General features: G+C 40.5%; 1 protein-coding gene across 1 annotated transcript; it reads left to right on the top strand.

Moving 5' to 3' along the window:
- The first annotated feature begins 6,708 nt into the window (after nt 1–6,708).
- On the top strand, nt 6,709–14,265 carry XBP1 (X-box binding protein 1). Its single transcript, XM_072142197.1, is given in 6 exon segments — nt 6,709–7,008; nt 9,808–9,904; nt 10,447–10,572; nt 11,952–12,029; nt 12,032–12,115; nt 12,848–14,265. Coding segments are annotated over 6 exon segments (1,287 nt in total). The 5' UTR covers nt 6,709–6,730; the 3' UTR covers nt 13,472–14,265.
- The last annotated feature ends 5,755 nt before the right edge of the window (nt 14,266–20,020 follow it).

Raw genomic sequence — 20,020 nt, 5'->3', positions numbered from 1 at the left:
ACAGGCTACGGAACGGTACGGTTACGGTTACAAGTTACTATATATTGTATCATTAAAAAAGATTGATAGTTAGGAAACTTATGTTTAACAAGAATATGACTGGGTATTGATTTGGCTAAAAAAAAAAAAACTAGGTCATGTATCTTGCCATAGTTCTTAAAAAAATTAACAGGAAGGAGGAAGCAAGTACAGTGACTGGGTGTAATCTCTCCGGTGATTGCACATATTTCTAATTTATTACACAAGATACTGAGTAATAAATGGACAATGAATTCAAATGATTGTTGGGACTATAGAACAGAGGACACTATTGACATTGCAACATATACAAAGTGATCTGGAGCTGGCTTTGTTTGCATGTTTATTGAAAGCTTTGTCTTGCATTGTATATCTTAAAACAAATATACAACAAGGTTCTTTTCTAACACTTTGGCTTCAGAGAGTAAATCCCTTGTATGCAAATCCAACCAAATAAATCACATTTCGTGGTGGCTCCAGCAGCCGGACAGATATACAATCTCGAAAAGCATTGTGTTTTTGTGCAAAGAAACTAATACTTGATATTCAGCTGTAATAAACTTGGTGCCTTCAAATAGATAACACCAAGGAACAGAATAAGATTTTTAACTATTCCACATTAGAGCAACTTTTTTTGATCACTGTGGGTCCTGTACTTGCAAAACAATACTTCGATCATGATAGATAGATTGCAGCCAGTTTTGCATAGGCAAACAAGCAACAATCCCCCACACATTGGGGCTTATTTACTTAGGGTCCCATGGCCGCATTTTTGTTGGGTTTCCCGACTTTTCAGGGATCGCGCTGGGGATTGTTTTACACACGATCGGATTTAGGCGCATCAGCATTCATGCGACAGAAAAGATGGGGGGGGGGGGTTTGTTCCGTTGGACGATCCGACAGATTCGGAATAAGCATGGGATTTTACATTTTACATTGTGTCGCATCCAATGCACTTACATGCATAGGGAGGAAGAAGGTGAACTCCGGCGGACCTGATCGGGGAAGCGACACAAGCAGGAATCTGGCACACGATCATACAGCAGATGTGCATTCCAGCTGACATTTCGGATCGCGCAGGACCGGGTAAGTAAATGTGCCCCATTATGATAAATGCACTCTTTACTTTCATACCCTGTATCAACCACTAGGACATGGGCCTCAATATCAGATTTATTGGGGTCCAACAATCAGCACCCAGCTTAGAAACAAAGAATGATACAGAAAACAGACAGCCCCATATTGTATGCTGTGGTCAAACCAGGTAACTGCAGTTTAGTTCTCATTCAATACAATGGGAGCTGATCTGCAGTGACCTGGTCTGCCCAGCCTACTTGATGTAGTTACAAGTGCAGTGTTTTCTGATGCCGAAAAATTGCTTTATCATTCTAAATCAGTAACATGAAAAATATGAAAACTGGACATAAGAAGTATGCTAACGATAAAAGCTGACTAGAGACAATGATTTCCCTTGAATTATTTCCGCATTTGATTTTATTTTTCTGTATAACAGAAAATGAGAAAATAGAGAAAATAAAAAATTGCAAACTATATTCAGTTTGATTGTGATGGCAGTGATGTGTGGTGTAACCCTTACAGTAACTAGTTCTAGTAGAAGGCAATAAAAGACTATTACATTTTGAATTTCCCATTAGTTACATGTAATAACAACTTTCAGTAATCAGTAACTATTGTACCTGCTGAAAAGAGTTAATCGGTAAAGCCTTAGCATTTACTATTACACACCCATACTACATAGATTCCCATTACGTGCAGCCAATTAACAGCTTTCCCGGATCCTGATCTATGTCATTATGGTACCTGGTCATTAGGTAAGTTTAACAAGTATGCAAATTGTTAACTGGATTAACCTACATGAACTAGTTCTTCCTGTCTTTCCCCATCACCAACTTACATCATGAAAGCAAAAAGCCTTTCATTACATAAAAAGTCGCACATCTGAAGCTAGTTCTCTAATATTGTGAGATTTCACAAATCACTTTCTATATGTATATTTATAGGAATAGTGGAGAAGAGTCTGGGGAAATCAGATATCATCGAACCTGTCAGAACTTGGGTCAAAAATAAATTGTTTTGTGGGTTAAACACACTGTATCCTTAGCATGTCTTTCTTTAAAAAATCATGGCTAAATACAGAGAAATCTTCATTTTTATTTATATGCAAATGGGAATTTCAGCGCATCACCTGAGAGGTCGTGGGACCTTAATTATCATGTCACGTTAGATTGGCAGACAAACAGCCATGTGCTCGGGTCTATGAGTACAGAGTCCTTTCTTAGCTATCGCAAAGTAAGTGGAATGATGCAAGAGTGCAGCAACATTCACTGAGGAGACTGAATAACAAGCAAGAGCTCACTCGATGTCATCTATGTCATCTTCTAGGAATCCCACTTACACTTATGCTATGATAACAAGTCACACTTTCCTATTATTATATATTAAATAATTGAAGCAGAGATGTAGAGGAATGTTTCATCAAAGTGCAAGCAAAAAGACAAAGTGCAAGCTAACTATAGGCAATGGATTCTTACCCACACATTTTTCTGATTTTGATGCAATCTGTGAGCAGTTTAGAAGTAATGGATAATAATTTCCCAAAATCCCTTGTTGGGGAAAAGAACAGAATTAATTAAAGGACTTGGTCACATGTAAGGCCAGGATAACATACATTGTTTAAGTTGGGCTTTGAAATGCAATTCAGTGGCTGTGGGAAGGTGCTCGGCCCGATTGCATTGCATTCACATAACGTTGAGGCCGGCGGCACACGTGGCGTTTTGAACCCGTTTTAGGGACGTTTTTAAGCAGTACGTTACAAAAAAAGGCATGCGTTTTTTAATGGACTGATTAAAAACGGGTCAAGCCCCGTCCCCATGTGCTTTGATTGCGTTTGAAAACGGAGTAAAAGCGCTAATGTGGTACTGCAGCCTAGAAGGGTCACCCTTATTGTAATTACCCTGGTAAATGTTTCCTTTCTGCCCAAAGGAGCCACTGTCATGTCCCTTGGAATTTCACAAAAGGTACCAAAATCGGGTACATGTGGGTCATGTGACTCGAGGCTCCTCTGGGCAGTAGAATAAAGTTTACCAGGTCTAATTACAAAATGGGTGACTTTATTAGGGAATTGTACTTACTAAACACTCCTAATCCCTTTAACTGGATTTCAGCTTGGCCAACACTGAAATCAGCACAACAGTACATCCCTATGGGAATACATACACTACTGTCCAAATATGCATGTTACACGGAGTTTAGGGGTTCATAGCAGAACAATCACATTTCTGTTGGCAGTTTTAGGAATCACAGCCAATTTTTTTAGTACACATGAATTGAGTTTACTCCATCTTATTGTATCTTTGTGAACAAATACCCACAAAAATAAAACACACGTGTAAGATGAATATTATAGGCACCCCTAATTTTCACAGGATTGGCCAACCATATGATTTGAATGGGAACTTCCTCTATCCCTTTGACGTCGGATATCAGAACAAAGAAGGAACAATGCTCAATTCTTTTATTCTTAGAGGGTGCTTTCATGTGAAACGTGGAGACCCGTGTGTTGTTATGTTACAATGCGTTTTCCAGCTTTGGAATTTTTTTTCTTCATAGATGTAGTGTAAGCAGATGTGTCCCAATGTTAATACAGCTGCTTACACTTCCAGCAATTAAGAAAAACTTGAAAATGCTTAACAACATAGAAACGCATGCGTCAGAAAGCATAAGTCAGGACACCACATGTGAATGCACCCAGAGGGTAAATGTCTACAACATGGGTCTCTCAAACTACCCTATTCCGACTAAGAAAAGGTGAGGGGCACAGATGGAAATGAATTTGGCTGGAAGGTAACGTCTGAGTTTGCTTGTTTCACATATAACAAATGAATAGTAAATCACATCAAACCTCTGTAGGGGGGAAGGGATTTGATAACAATTGACAATGACTCTGGTCTGGAGTTTACCTTGAGTCAAGTGTTCTAGCCTGGGGTAAGTCACAAAATCTCCTGATACCTCATGCTGTGAGGCTCCTGTATAACCAGTGTGCGAAAACAAACAGAGCCCTCTTCTATACAGATAATCATTTTATATTCTCCAGTGGTAAAGTCCTCCGGCGTCTGGCTGCATCTCTCTCACCTCTGTTTGTTATGTGGGTATCAGCCATATGAGCATTCAGCATCGGCTTTCGTGTCTATCGATGGTAAAAGATCCAGATGGTAGTGAAGACTAGTTATTCTTGGCATCTTTTTTGCAAGAAAAGCATTTATAATATTTATAGCAAGTTGGTTCTAGTATTACAGGGTTTTATTTTTTTGCAAAAATTTACAAATGTTTAACTTTTTTGTAAAAAGAGAATTAAGAATTCAAAAGTGTTTATAAAGCTTTTTTGCCTCGTTTAATTTATTATAATGTCATTTTAACAAGTCAGTTTAGCTGGAGGCTGCATTGACATAAATGGTTCAATAAATTTGGTGAATCTGTAAGGCTATCCTGAAAAGTTATTCCCTCTTCTTTGCCCAGTGTTACTAGTCTTTGCGATTTTGCCAGATAGTGGTGTAAAAATATCAGAAACAGAAACCCTCCCATGCAATGTAATGGCGGCAGAATTTACCCTGGCTATAAGGTCACAGCCATTACCCATGTATCAGAAACCAGACAAAATTGGATGGAGGGAAGTGGAGTTCAAACTTTGCACTGCAAAGATTTATTTACACACCTCGATCTGCAGCAATAAGTAATATTTTACTTTTTTTTTTTTAAAAAACAAACATTTTATTTGATTTATCAACCATCAATTGTCGCATTGTCTTCTTCAGCCATTACATTTCAACATTCCACTTTAGCCGTTACAGGAATATTACAAATGAATCAAAGGAGTCCTGGGAGTGGTGGGTTCCTGGTCTACTCATCTTGGACCCGCTGCTCAGTAAACCTTGGGAGGGGGTCATCACAGTCCCTAGTGCCTCCCAACGGATACCTGGGTTTATTTGAAAGAGTCATATCTGGGGTGCCCCCTAGGGTGCCTTTTAGATTCTCTGTATTGTACCACTGACTTAGGCGAAAAGGGGACACTAGTTCTATGATCTCCGCCCTCTAAATGCTTCATCTGGGATATGACCTCTGCTATGTCTGGTGTGCTCTGTGTGATCCAGCGGTTCATGATACTACGTTTTGCCACGAGCAGAAAGGCATGGATGTCCAAGCTAAATAGTTAGTATTAAAAATGAAGTAATGATTTCCAAGTAATGGATGTCCAATAAAAGGCTGGTCTTTAACAGAAAGTGGGGTATATCATGTGAAAGACAACGAATATGGATTGACGCGTTTCGACGTTTACAGTGTCTTAATCATAGGGGATCATATCCATATTTGCTGTCTTTCACATGATGTACCCCACTTTCTGTTAAATTAAAGGAAACCTACCACTTGGGATAGGGCTTATAAGCTGGACATGCCGTGCACCAGCTCAGGGTGCGCGCATGGTGCGCCGAGCGCGGACCCCGGTGCGGGAAAGCCAGTAAGGATATAAACATTAATAAACTGTTAAAACACTTTAAAACTGTTTAAAAACATAACGGAGATAAGCGCCGGCACCAGCTCACCCTGAGCTGGTGCACAGCATGTCCAGCTTATAAGCCCTATCCCAAGTGGTAGGTTTCCTTTAAGACAAGCCTTTTATTGGACAGTACTGGTGTGCATAATTGGAGTGCATAATTTTTACTTCATTTTTTGCACTTTTGGTCATGGGGTCGAGGACTTGAAGGCGTAAACAATTACATGGACTTACTGTTTTGGAGGCAAATCTAGGTGACTGAGTGAGTAAACCAGACATACTTTTTTCTCTTTAATTAGTTTTCCCTCTTAACATTTTACTTATTTGTTGTGGATTAGAAATCCGAAGTACAAAGGTATTTCTGCTGCTAGTTTTTTTTCTGTAATGTGTGAATAGGATTGTCCTAAATCCCATACACTACACTACACTGCTACTGTATTACACTAGGTATCCATGTGGAAATGCCAAGGGACATTCACCTGGCGTCTGAGTTGCGTTTTGAAACCCAATGCAAATTCATCTATGATCAAGTTGAGGTAACAAGTTGGTGTTTAGTATATGCAATGTTACCTCAACATGTGATCATGGTTGGAGCCTTTGCATTGCATTTCTAAATGCAATGCAAACCCCTCGTGTGAACACGGCCTAAGGAAAACATAGTACATAAGGTGCTGCTGGTGTCTAGTCTTATGACTGATCCATCAATGATGAGATTTTACGGTTAATTTTCCTATCATATCTATGAAAAATTTGAAAAATAATTTTCAAAACTGAACACAACACACAAACAAAAACCTGAACAAACTGGACATGGATACACTGGAATTTTTTGAAATGTTTCTAAATTATTCTGACTATGTCTTGAGGTACAGCCCAGTTGTAGCCACGGCTTCCATGAAATTGTAGAAGCACCTCCATAGCTACAAAAATCGTAGTGTAGCCCCAGATGATTGATGCGATCCGTCGCACTGCCCCCGGTGCTGTCGCTGCAGGCTCAGGGAGGGGCGCCGGTAAATCTTGCACCCCCACAGCGAGAGTGAGCCGGCCTGCTCCGCAGCTTCTCCACCATAGAGAAGCACTGGGCGTGTCATGTGACATCACTGGGCTCGCCCAATAGGGAGGGGACACTGCATGTAGATATGAATGGACGCTGTGCTCAGTCCAGTGTGTAAGTGTCTGCCGGCTCGTCCTCCCCAGTGTTCCCCGTCCTCCCCCCTATACCCGAACATGGTGGTCGTGGGAGCCTCCAAAGTCATCTTCATCCCTGGAAACCAATCCGAGCAGAGTGACTGCCAGTCCCTGACGTCCGTCATGTTGCCCATCCACAGCCCGTCCAGCCCGGAGTCAGCCATCAGCGATGTCCCCCCGAGGAAGAGGCAGCGGCTGACACATCTGAGCCCGGAGGAGAAGGCGCTCAGGAGGTGCGGTGACCCCCATGTTACACCCGGGAGCTGCTGCTCTACTATCGGCACATCCGCACTCATTGTCTGTAGTGACGGATGGAGCCTTCCAGAAATAGCAGCCGCTCCCTTCTACTGTTACAGGATTGTGGGGGTGGGGGTCCCTTCCTTTTTGGGGGGGCCCCCACACAGCTGACCCCTGTGATGTCTATAGCATCACATCTGATCACTTCTTGTGACGTGTATTGGGCATTTTCTGGATGGTATGGAGTTGTGTAATGTATAGGTGCTGTACAATGGTTACCATGGGTGTTTCCCATGGACAATCAGACATTGTAGTATTTACAGGATGTTTTTGTTAATTGGAAGTGATTGTTTATTACCGGCTGAAATTTGTAGTTCTTGGACACAAATGGACAAAGTGCCTGTGGGCAGGGAAAGGGTTAACACAATAGACTTTGTACCTGTGACATTGTTAAATTGTAACTTGGAGTGTGTTATGGCTGTGATTGCCCCCGCCCTGCCCTTATAGCTGCTGCCCCCTATATCCTGTGTTATGGGGGCTGCTGACATTCCAGTAAGGGCTGTGTGGGAGGATGTCCGCTGATCCTGCCTGCGTGGCATGGAGGGGAGCTGGCTGGCTTGACGTCACACAGAGCCATGAATATCTGTATTTCTGCTGAGTTTCAGTCAATTTCCTCTTCCTGGAACATTTAACTTGCGCAATGTATGAAATTTCTCCAGCGTGTCATTGCGGGGTGCTGCGAGCTGAGCGCACACAACATATTGCTGGGCAGAAAAATACATATGTCAGGGGCATTTCCTCTTGAACTAAATTCCCCTTCACCCTATAAATGATTATGTAAAATGTATATCCAGTATAATTGATACATGAGCATGTTGCTGAGCTGGGTGCTAGCAGTAGGTTGTGTACCGTGCCTGACCGCCCTGTCATACCCTACTTGTCTTTCCAGTTACTTTTCTTTAATCCCCTGAAGACGAAAATAAAATCTGCCAGCGCGGTAAATGCCCGGCCCGGAATAGCATCATGGTCGTTGGCTAAAATGAGGAAATGAAATTTTACAGAAGTTCCCTTGTACTGATTACGTGCCTGTGCTTCCTTGTGTTATTTGCTCTGCCTGCATTGCTTACACAGGCTTAGCCTGGTCTTGTGTTCCCTTTATTCATGGTTTCTAAGAACGCCTGTCCCTCGGGTTTGTGAATGGATGTATTCATTAGCAGTAGTAATGGCAGCTAAGTGTTGTGAGGCATATGTCATGGCGATGGCTGCTGCTAAGTGGCTGGACATCTGCCCTGTGACACTGTCACTGTCCTGTGTGCTGCAAACACAACGTGTAAGTGTCAAACTGATGCCAACAAACACGACTATCTATATAATGGAGACGTTGAGGGAAAATGTCACTAGCAGCCACCATTAATAGTCACTACAATCTGGTTGCTATGGGCTACTGCCCCACTTTTCCTTAGCACTGAGTAAATGCTGCCTTTGTCCTACCTATAGTAGAGGATTCTTTGTGTGGATCAGGTAACTAGGCCACTTCCTGGTTAATTTGATCATTACTTGTAGTTATGGTTTTCTATCTCCAAGTTACTAAACAATGAGTTCTTGTCCTCGGGGGTCTCACCAAACCTCCAGTGTTTGTCTGGCAGCAGCAGGAGTTTATCACCTATGTTCTCACATAACCACGTCTAGTGTGTTACTAAGACACTGGCTACATTCATATACTGACTTAAAGGGGCTGTACAGGATTGCTTAATCCTGCTGGCTTTCCTCTAGAAACAGCATCACAGATTGCCATCGGTTGTATCTGAGCTTCGTTGAAGTAAATGGGGTACACGATATGGACAGCTGTGACAGTGTTTGGTAAATGTGTGTGTGGTAGAAAGTAGCCATATTTCTTTATTCTAAGTATCTCTGAGTTCGTATTAGCATATGGCACTTTATGTAGGTCTCCATATTACTCAATGGGAAGTACAGACCACAATAATCCTATCTACTTAGATACTTAAGTTATCTATTTACTAAATTTAGCCATTTTTGTTCCCTTTTCTTTCTGGGAAAGCTGGGTTACTTGCCATATGGCTGCCATGACAGTTCTGATTTGATGTTTCTGGTTTGTAAGGACATGACACATATACAAGATCTGTTCCGTAGGTTTGTTCTTAATTTGAATTTGTATATAAGTCGGAACTGTATATTTTATAATTGTAGATCCAGACAAAAAATGTTTTTGCCGCAGTGACAATTGGTTCAAATTACAGCAAAATATGTTGAAACCCAAGGATTATCAATAAACCCTCATTATAGACCCCTTACAGCTGATCATTGCAGTCTGGGACTATAGCTTTATCACAGTGGGCAGAGGGGTCCCTCTTTAACTAGGGTTCATCTGTAAGTTGGGTGTCCTTAAGTAGGGGACCGTCTGTGATTATGAGAACTCTAGCAGCTGTTTATTGTGGTCCTGATGGTTCTGCGGGTACATGCCTGGGTATAAGCCATCTGTTTATCTCTTACTCAGCGCTATCATTTAGCTGATGCAACTCCCTGTAATTTCTTTCCATTAGACATGAAGGTACTTGCTCATGATGTGTGTGACATGTTGTGTTCTGGAATTATGTGTCCTGTCTATTTCCTTTCCTTTTAGCCTGCTAGAAATTCCCCAGTTAGCTGTAATGACAAGATTGATGTTCCATGTGTGACCCTACACCCTGCAGCCCAGTGCTCTCTCTGTGCAAAGTCCTTCCTTTTCCTTGTACTTATCTCAAACATAATATACTTTTTTTTTGTTTTATCAATAGGAAATTGAAGAACAGAGTTGCGGCCCAAACCGCACGTGACAGAAAAAAAGCCAGAATGGGTGAACTCGAGCAGCAAGTGTTAGATCTGGAGATAGAGGTAAGAGGACATTGCCTAGTCTGACCACTGTCCACGTGTTAATAAACATTGTATATACTTGTGTAGTGGTTTGAGTTGCTATACATTGAGTCTATGCATTCAGCCCTCCCCCACTGTGTTTGGTATGTTAATGCATGTACCCCTCCCTGCCTGCAGCCACCCTATAGAAAATGTGTGGAATTTCACCTTTTAGCCTTTGATATTACCTCCATTCCTTTGGTCTCCATTTACTCTTCCCTTCTTACTTTAGACTATTATACACCTCTCCAATTAAGTCTATGACTAGAATATTCCAACTCCATATGAACATTAATAATATGCATGTTTAAGCTTTGTAAAGAGCCATGGTATGACATCTGTAGAGGAAAATTGTGACACTCTCCATCAGACACCATTTTACTGCACTCCATATAGAGCACTGAGTGCAGTACGCAGCTGTGTGGACCCCAAGTTCCTCCTTTCAGCCTATGTAGACAATCTAATGGTGCTCAGACCCTGTATTTTTCCTGCATTAGTTATATATTCTTCATTTTGTCTTCCAGAATGAGAAACTCCTGATCGAAAATAATCTTTTACGAGAAAAGTCACATGGCTTGTTGACTGAAAACCAAGAACTAAGACAGAGACTGGGCCTAGATGCCCTGGAAGTTAAAGAAGAAGAGGTTGAGGTGATTATCTAGACCACCATGAGGGACCCACATATTCTGTGGGGCTGTGTTCCTTTGCCTTCATTTCAAGAATGTGAATATAATTGTAGCAGAAAGCTATTTAATACTCTTTAGAAAGCTGCTGGATTCGGATTAACCTCTTAATCTGTTTCCTAGAAATTGTGTTGCTATGTGACATAGGAGACTGTGATCTTGGGTTATATGCAGTGACTTTCCATAAGTGGATTGAGAAGAGCAGTGGGTGTAGTTTGCAGATGACCTTTCTTTAGGGAATATTATACGTCAGTCTCGGTTATGGTGAAGTAAACCTTTTATCGTTGTATCATTTAAGAACAGCCCTCAGGCAATAATCTGCTTTATTTGCTCTCCCTCCTTTGTCACACAAGCTGAACGAGATTCCACTGACTTCCTTAAACTGCCAGGAAGTAGGTTTCACTGCAAATGCGGTTATTACTGTTGCCAAGTTTAGGTATTTATAGTTTTGCATACGATACAAGGCATGGGGAAGGAGTTTTCCATAGAAGATACATGAGATTTCATAAAACGGCATAATCTAAGGACACTTGGATAATAGAAAAAGGGTTTATCCTCTCTAATCTATAAACTTATTACAAACTAGAGACACATTATGGGTATTTCTCTAGGGGATTCATTCAACCCCCACTGCAGAAAACAAAGCTTCATTAATATGCATTGCAAAGGTAAAAGTCTTTGGCAAATAAAAAGCATTTGTGCAATACAACAAAAATTCATGGTGTAGCTAGAAATGTACAAACATGCTTGGTCCCAACCACTGCTGGTACCAGGACTCTCAGCATCATAGTTGTATTTCCTCAGACAACTGTGCAGTTCTGAAAACATGATAACAGTACAACACTGCTCTTCGGTTGCAAAGCCGGGATACTTGGAGATAGGAGCTATGGTTTCTGGAGTTCTGTCCCTGGCACAGTGTTCAATGCATGACAACAGCAGCCACTCCCCACATTCTGCGATTCATGGACCGAGTGTGTTTTCAGCCTTAAGCGTTTCCTATTGTCAGTGATCCAGTGGTGGCCTTAGGCTGGGGTCTACACAGGGCAGGTTAGCCGCAGTAGAATCGACTGCAGATAACCCATAGCAATTGTATATTAGCAGCATAGTGGATGGGATAGATACATATCCCATCCACATGCTGCAATAAAAACCACAGTGAAAATTTGAGTTCCATTGTGGGTTTAGAACTGGTGGCATATTAATTATTGCAGCAGAAGTCAACCTTTGCCTCATTTCTGACCCACCCATCAGTGTATATTTTTCTGCTGCATAAAAGCTGTATTGTTTCAATCTTGTGGGACTTTATATGAAAGTGTTTTGTGCTCATTATGCCTACTCTCTTATAGGTTCTGACACAGTCCAGAGAAGACGAGGTCAGGCCGGTGACCGGGTCCGCTGAGTCCGCAGCACTCAGACTACGTGCACCTCTGCAGCAGGAGCAGGCCCAGTTGTCTCCGAACTTGACCACGTCTGCATGGATTCTGACAGCCCTGATTCTTCAGACAGTGAGGTGAGCATTGTTATCCGTTTATTTGATATTAGTGTCAACAAAATGCCCCACGAGATGTAATTCTGCTAGATTTGTCATCTTACAACAGCATTACAAAATTAGTCACGTATATCTGTTTAGCAAGGCATTATGGAACATTTTTAATGACAGATACATTGCTACTCCTTCTAAGGCCATAGATGTGTGACCGTAGTCTTAAGCCTGTGGCACACTATGATTGATACGTGATAAAACGGTGTGCTGGCCTGAGTCATGACATTTGCACTGATCCAGCCAGGGCATGGATGGCCCATGGTTATGCTCTGCCGGCTATATCGTGCATGTTATCCACTCTCCAGCTGGTCTCCTAAGCTTGAGGTCCTTTTGGTGGAAGGATACACATGGGTATGCAAACAAGAACAACAAACAGGCGGCTAGAGCAATGGAAGGATTAAAACCATAAACCATTTAGAAGGTCACATAATCTACTACTAAACAATAGCATGACCTTTTAAATGCTAGATAATGTAGTGCTGAAGTCATGCCAGATAAAACACATCAAAATGTTCTTCAAAGATCTAGATTTTCTCTTATTTGTTCTCTGGAGAACAAATATCATTCTACTGAACAATTGAACGTTGTCTTGGGACAACGTTCTTGGCAGGTTTATCATGTTGGCCAACTTTTACAGTTCTGAATTTAAATGTTGGGGTTTTTTTAAAAAAAAAAATTGTATTTATTATTTTTTTTTAGTCTGATATCTTGCTGGGCCTATTGGAAAGCCTGGACTCAGACATGTTGCTCACCTATGGGGAAGACATGTCATGGAACCAGCAAGAAGTTAAAGGAGTCGAGTCAGATCCCATACCCACCGCCCCATCTTCTCCTTTGGGGACCCCATCAATCAAGCTGGAGGCCATTAATGAACTGATCAAGTTTGACCATGTCTACACAAAGCCTCTTTGCTCCGAGCAAGACTCCGAGCTAGTAATTGAGACCAGCGTTATTAAAACGGAGGAAGCATCTTTAAATCCCTATTGTATTGCCCCCATCGATGTGAAGGAGGAGTCCCAAGAAGAAGAAGTCCCACCAGTCATTGACACACAGAGCTTTTTGATTTCTGCTGAAGAAGTTGTTGAAAAACCTGCAGTTCCCTTGGAGACAGGTAGTGACTCTGGATATGAGGGCTGTGCATCACCCTTCAGTGATATGTCCTCTCCTTTGAACTCTGATCAAGCCTGGGAGGACTCTTTTACCACCGAACTTTTCCCACAGCTTCTCAATGTCCACATGGACCAGTCCTGTTCTCCCTCCCCTCTGGATGACCCCACTCTCTTCTGGAATCCTAGTCCAGATTTTGATGACGATTCCTTCTAAATGTCTTTCTGTGTTCTCCAACTGCCACAAACAGACTATTATTATTTATCTTCATAACTTGCCTTGTATTTTTATGATAAAGATTCTATCACTAAAGTATTGTATGGTTAAAATTCCAAAAGAAACAAGTCTGTGCCATGAAACTCTGCTTGTAAAACCCATTCTGACCCATAATGTGATTTCCCAGTGACTATGTTGTCATGTCTATGTGGGGCAGGTGTTCGCACCAGGAGGTGTATGCTACATAGCCAGTTCTAAGTAGGTAACATTGGTAGGTTACACCAGAAATGCATGATATGGAATAGGAAGGATTTATCCGATTATCTAAACCACATCTAATCTGTGGAAAGTTCTGTACTTGCAGTTCTTCTGTTTCCTGATGATCATCTTGATAGGTTAGTAGGTTACAAGCCAGTAAGACGATAAAGACGGTTAAGGTTCCTGTTAAGAGACTGTCAACATCTTGGTCATCAACTATTCCCATAAATATAACATTATTGTCACTGCCTGACAATATGCACATTGTAGTGTGTATCTGTAAACTTCCGGCACCAACTAGTTGATGCATCTCCAATGTGGCCTAATTGGGTATTACTTCAAATTGATACATTTCATACAGATGGCATCTGTATATAAATAATTTCTCTTCTACCCAACACCCCAAAGCTTTTTTTATGTTTTTTATTTTATTTTTCAATCATTGCCTTCTTGTTAAAGGCAAATGTATTACTTTGTAATATGTCCTTTGTATATAGATTAGTTCTGCAGTAGGGGTAGTTAACATTGCTGACATTTAAGAGAAGCTAAGAAGTTCAAATGCCCCTTCCCAGCTCAAATCTATATATTGTTAAATTTACTGTGTAAATGACTCCTCCTCCTTGTCCATTTTAGATTTAATTTGCTTCCTCCATTTTAATATTTTAAAAAAATATATTAAAAAAAGTTAATATTTATTGTGGTTTTTTTTCTGTTGCTGGTAGTGGTGTCTTTTATACAATTTATGCCTTTCTAAAAGAAATAACACAATGTTTGAATTTATCCATGGATTTTTCTTGCAGAAAATCGGCAGTGAAATACAGTATCCATGCAATCCATAAGATTTTCCAAATACACACACACTTTTTTTTTTTTTTTTAAAGGAACACAAAGACAGACCAAAGAATCTATCAAATACAACAGTAAAACCTGCTTACCCACTGTAATAACTTTCTCAATGATGTGCCCCCAAGATAAATGCTCTGCAGGTCATCTGACATTACGTTCATGAACAAGAAGTAAACTCTACTGATACATTTTGAAGTATTGAAAACCCCATATTAAAGAATCACTGTTCGCTTAGTGGTGTTTTTTCCTATAAATTGGTAAGGGGTCGGTATTAGCGTAGATTGCAAACAGCTTATTAGTAGTAATTCTAGTCTTTGCTGACTTATTAGAGCGTTCCTTCTTGTCAGCAGAAATTTTAGCTCTTCCTCCCCCTAATCTGTCTGTGTCTCCTGCCTTATTAGACAAAGCACTTTTGAGCAGGGATTGCCAGGCTGCTCATCTACACCTATCCAGTCCGTCTCCTGAGATACTTATATTTGCCATCAAGAAACTTGATAAGTAATGTATAGATCTGCTGTTTCTTGGACACTTCTTCAACTTTGGGCTTTAAACAAGAGCATACTTGTTGAGGAGGATTGGGAGGAGTTTCTGGTAATTTTAAGCCATGTGTAAGCGCAATAATCTTACCAAGGAAACCTACCATTTGATTTGGTGCATTATGAAGCAAACATACCTTGAGAATGGTGTTGTTGCACTCATGTAGGATCATATCTTGGTTAATCCCTGAGCTGAGTGGTTTTGCTGAAAAAACAATAATACCATTGAGGACCTTGGGAAAGCTGGGACAGACTGGCTTACGGAGCTTGGAATTACAAATGGCTGAAAGTAAAGCATGACTAACCAATACTAATCAACCTGAGCTGAATGACTCATACACAGCAGCTGGGGGATGGTGCAGCAATTGATGATGATGCAATCAGAGAGAAACTCTCCTGCTATGAGAAACTGCAAAGCAAGCGCCAGAGCAGATATAGAAGCCACAGAGCTTTATTATCATAATGTTATATCTGTTTTATCAGCAAAGCCACTCAGCACAGGGATTAACCAATATATGATCCTGCATCAGTGTAGCTACAGCAGTGTCAAGGTATGTTTGCTTCATAACGCATCAAATCAAATGGTAGGTTTCCTTAAATGGTGGCTGTAAGACTTTGACTATATCTGCTAAAAAGAAAATGAAATACATTCTTCAGACCAGTTAATATCAAAGGGATTTCTCACAAAGTTTTAGGGTGAATTCACAGTGGTGGTTTTTTTAGTTATTTTTTTACATCTGTGATATATTATTATTATTTTTTTTTTTTTCTGCAGCCATTTTGGCATAGTGTTCTTTCACACTGGTAGGGATTTTTACTGATGCCTCACTGAGCTATTGCTTTCATTGGGTGTTTTCACATTAGCTTTTTTTGTTTGTTTGTTTTCAAGGATCCATTGTCTGTGAAAATTTTTTTTTAAAACCTGTCGGTTATTTTTCACTAATACAGATCACAGAAGGCAATAGTCTGAGTCTGCAAAAAAAATTGACGGGTCATTTTTTTTTTTTTTTTTTAATTCTTTACTGATGAGGCTGGAGAACCAGGTGTTGCGTTCTCTAACCTCTAATCTGATTTTTCACTGATTCCTTACTGAACCATTCTTTTCAAAGTTCTTTTTAATCAATTTTTCCGCTGAGTGGAAAACTTTTTTGACTCATTTCTATTTATTTAACATTCTAACACTGATATAACATTGGATCAGTGGAAAACAAACTGAAGGGAACATTGTGCACATAGAAAAGAAGGTTCAGTAAGGCATCAGTGAATCATTCACAAATCTCTGAAGCACTGATGTGCTCCAATGTGAAAGAGCCCTCCCTTTAAGATAGTTGGCAGAAATGGAAACCAACAGCAAAACAGACTCCTTGCACTTCATAGTATTTATTATTCTATGCTATGTACTGGGAAGCGGGAAAAAATTCCAAATACAATGGCATTTTTTAAAACAAATGCCATTTTCTTGTGGGTTTGGATTTTCTTGTGGGCTTGAAAATTTGCACCATTTTCTTGTGGGCTTGGATTTTACAGCTTTCACTGTGAACCCCAAATGAGATGTCTTCTCAATTCTTTGTGTTGGTGCGGTCGTAGGAACACCAAATTTATATAGGTATTATGTTTCCATACATTTAAATTGTACAAATAAATTAAATATATATATAAAAATAAACCTCTTGTACAAAAAAGAGGTTTTGCGAGATGAGATGACATTTGCAATGCTACCATTTTGGGGACTGTATGGCCTTATTATCAATTTTTAATACATTTTTTATATGTTGCAAGACAGGGAAAAGGTGGTATTTTTGAGTTTGGGCGCTATTTTCCGTTACGGTGTTAAACGCCGGGAATAACTGTTATTATATTTTGATAGATTGGACATTTTGTAACGCGGTGATACCTAACATGTTTATTATTTTTACTTTTTATTTATATTGATATCAGTTATAGGGAAGGGGGGTGATTTGATTTTTTAGGGTTTGTAAGTGTTGTTTTTATTTATTATTTTTTTTTCCTATTTTGTAAAACTTTAACCGTAGGTTGTCTGATTTGATACTACCATCTACTGGGGATTTTCCACATCAATGTGTGTTCCCTGATGACGTCACGAGGAGCAACGATCTAAGCCAATATGATGGTTCCCACGCGACTTGTTAATGCTGCCGGCTGCCTTGCCGGCGGTGATTGAAGGGTTAACTGCGTACGGTGCTAGCACCTATTGTGGGTGTTACCATCAAGAGTTCAGAAGCTCCCGCTCATGTGACCTAGTGTCGGACCTGACTGAAGGTCTCAGTTCCAGAAAAGTTCTCAGCTAGTAAGTTCACACCTTGTTCAGCAGGTTCCATTTTCCATTATTTATAGTGGACAAATTAGTGCAGCTACTATTATACATTTTTCTGCTATAAAAAAGGAATCATAATGAAAGATATTGATCCATAAATTGATATCCGTGGGGGACAGAAGGTAATCGTAGACTTTTCGCTTATTTTACATTTTTCTCTTCAGTTATGCTCTTGGGCCTAAATTATAACCCCTTAAAAACATCATTCATAATGTTTGTTCTAGCAACTCCCTTATTTTCCAAGAAATGTTTGCGCAGATGTGCACCAATGACCAGCACCATTCAACATCATCCGTTAAAAGAAAAGTTTCCTTCTGCAGAGAGCAGTTACAAATGAAATCTGTCAGCTCTAACAAACCAATGTGATATCACGTGCACCCAGGGCTTCATACATACAACCATGTGCTTTACAGGACTCTGATCTGCATTGTACCATAGCATGCTATGTATAACTTAACATTTCTCTGAGTGGTTCAAAGGGAGAATGCAATGTGATGTATGTATTGTCACCAGATTTAACATCTTGAACGAGCTCACAAATCACTCCATAAGTAAAACCAGAATTGTGAAGGGCGCTGCATAAGCTCACCAGACAAATCTTTCTAATTTTCCAGCTCTTATTTTTAGAGCTACCGTACATACTCAACTGTAAGCCAACCTGAGTGTAAGCCAAGGCCCCTTAATTTACTACAAATAACTGGGAATTTATGAACTTGAGTATAAGCCTCGGGTGGGAAATGCATTGGTCATTGCCTCCCTGAGTAATGTAATGCCCAGCAGCCTCCCCCAGTAATAAAAAGACCCATGCAGCCTTCCCCCAATAAAGAAATATTTTATGGAACCCCCTGTAATGAAATGCCCTGCAGCAGTCCCCCAGTAATGAGATGCCATGCAGAAGCCACCCTAGTAATGAAATGCCCTGCAGCCCCCCTATTCATGAGATGCCCAGCAACCCCTCTATTCATGAGATGCCCTGCAGCCCCTTGGTGTGTAAAACAATAAACTTACATACTCACACTTAATGCTCCACGCGGCTCCTCTTTCTTCTTCTCTTTTAAAGGACACCTGTCATCAGGTCTGTGTCACTACTACCTGTTGGAGCAGCTCACAAGGATCCCATCCCAGCCTTTATCTAGTTATTTCATACATTATTCATTGTAAAATCATCTATTTTTTATCATGTAAATGAGGCTGGTCACATGGTCAGAGGCAGTGATGTCACCCCTGTTCCCCCTCCCCTCTCCTCCCCCTGCTCTTGTCTGTGTGTAATGTATAGTAAAGCATTGCTAGTGTGTGTGCATCTGCTGACATGCTGCATCCTCCTAATATACAGGTGAGAGACACAGACATCAGCTACACATGAATCTGACATGTTCTGCTGTAACATGGCTGCCTGGAGCTGCTGTATCTCTCCTAAACACACACACATGCACACACAGGCTGCAGGGGCGTGGCCACCAGCACCAGGAGGCACATCATTATACAGCCTCACATCATTATACAGGCTGTCAGTCATGCACTGGGGGTGTGGCTGTGCCTTCCACTCGTGAATAAAGTGGACAGCTTGAATATGCTAATGCTTCATTGGACATTTCACAGGTCATTTGCATACAGCTTTAGGACCTCATTGCTTAGGTTTGCAGGCATGTAGAGGGACAATGAAGGGATAGAGGCAATGCTCTCTAATGGCAGTTTATGAAAATATATTTAGTTTAGGGGGGTTATTTTGCATGACGGGTTCTCTTTAACACATTAAGGACCAGTCCCCTTTTCGTTTTTGCGACTTTATTTTTCTCTCCCCACCTTCAGAAATCTATTTATATTTCCAAGTAATGATCTGTGTGACGGCTTGTTTTTTTCTGCGTAACTAAGTGCACTTCGCAGTAATGGTATTTACCGTCACCGGGAAGCAGAAAAAAAATTCTAAATGCAGTGAAGATGATGAAAAAACGCATTTGCGCCATTTCTTGTGAGATTGGATTTTATGGCTTTCACTGTGCGCCCCAAATGACAGACCTACTTCATTATTTGGGTCAGTACGATCACTGAGATAACAAATTTGTATAGGTTTTATAATGTTTTCATACATGTACAAAAATTAAAACCTGTAAAAAAAAAAAAATTTCTTCATGTTGCCGTCTTCTGGCGCTAATAACTTTTTTATACTTTGGTGTACAAAGCTGTGGGTGGTGTCATTTTTTGTGACGTTTTCAATGCTTCTATTTTTAGGACTTTACAACATTTTGATCACTTAATGAATTTTTAATATATTTCAAAATGGCAAAATGTGCCACTTGCAAGTTTGGGCGCTATTTTCCGTTACGGGGTTAAACGCAGTGAAAATCTATGATTATATTTTGATTGCCATTTTTGGACACGGCGATATCTAATGTGTTTATGATTTTACATTCCTTTCTGTAATTCTACTCCATAACTGCAGAGAATGGTGGAAATCCCTTTCAGACATGTGTCCTAAACATGAAAAATGTTACAAGATAACAAGAGCAACACTTTAAAATTTTGTTTTAGAAGTGTTACCAGCAGAAAACTTCTTCTTTCTAAAACGAACTTGGC

Source organism: Engystomops pustulosus, chromosome 1 (assembly GCF_040894005.1).
Source record: "Engystomops pustulosus chromosome 1, aEngPut4.maternal, whole genome shotgun sequence".
Taxonomy (NCBI): Eukaryota; Metazoa; Chordata; class Amphibia; order Anura; family Leptodactylidae; genus Engystomops; species Engystomops pustulosus.
The sequence above is the reverse complement of the archived record's forward strand: the minus strand, read 5'-3'. Positions and strand labels throughout refer to the sequence as shown.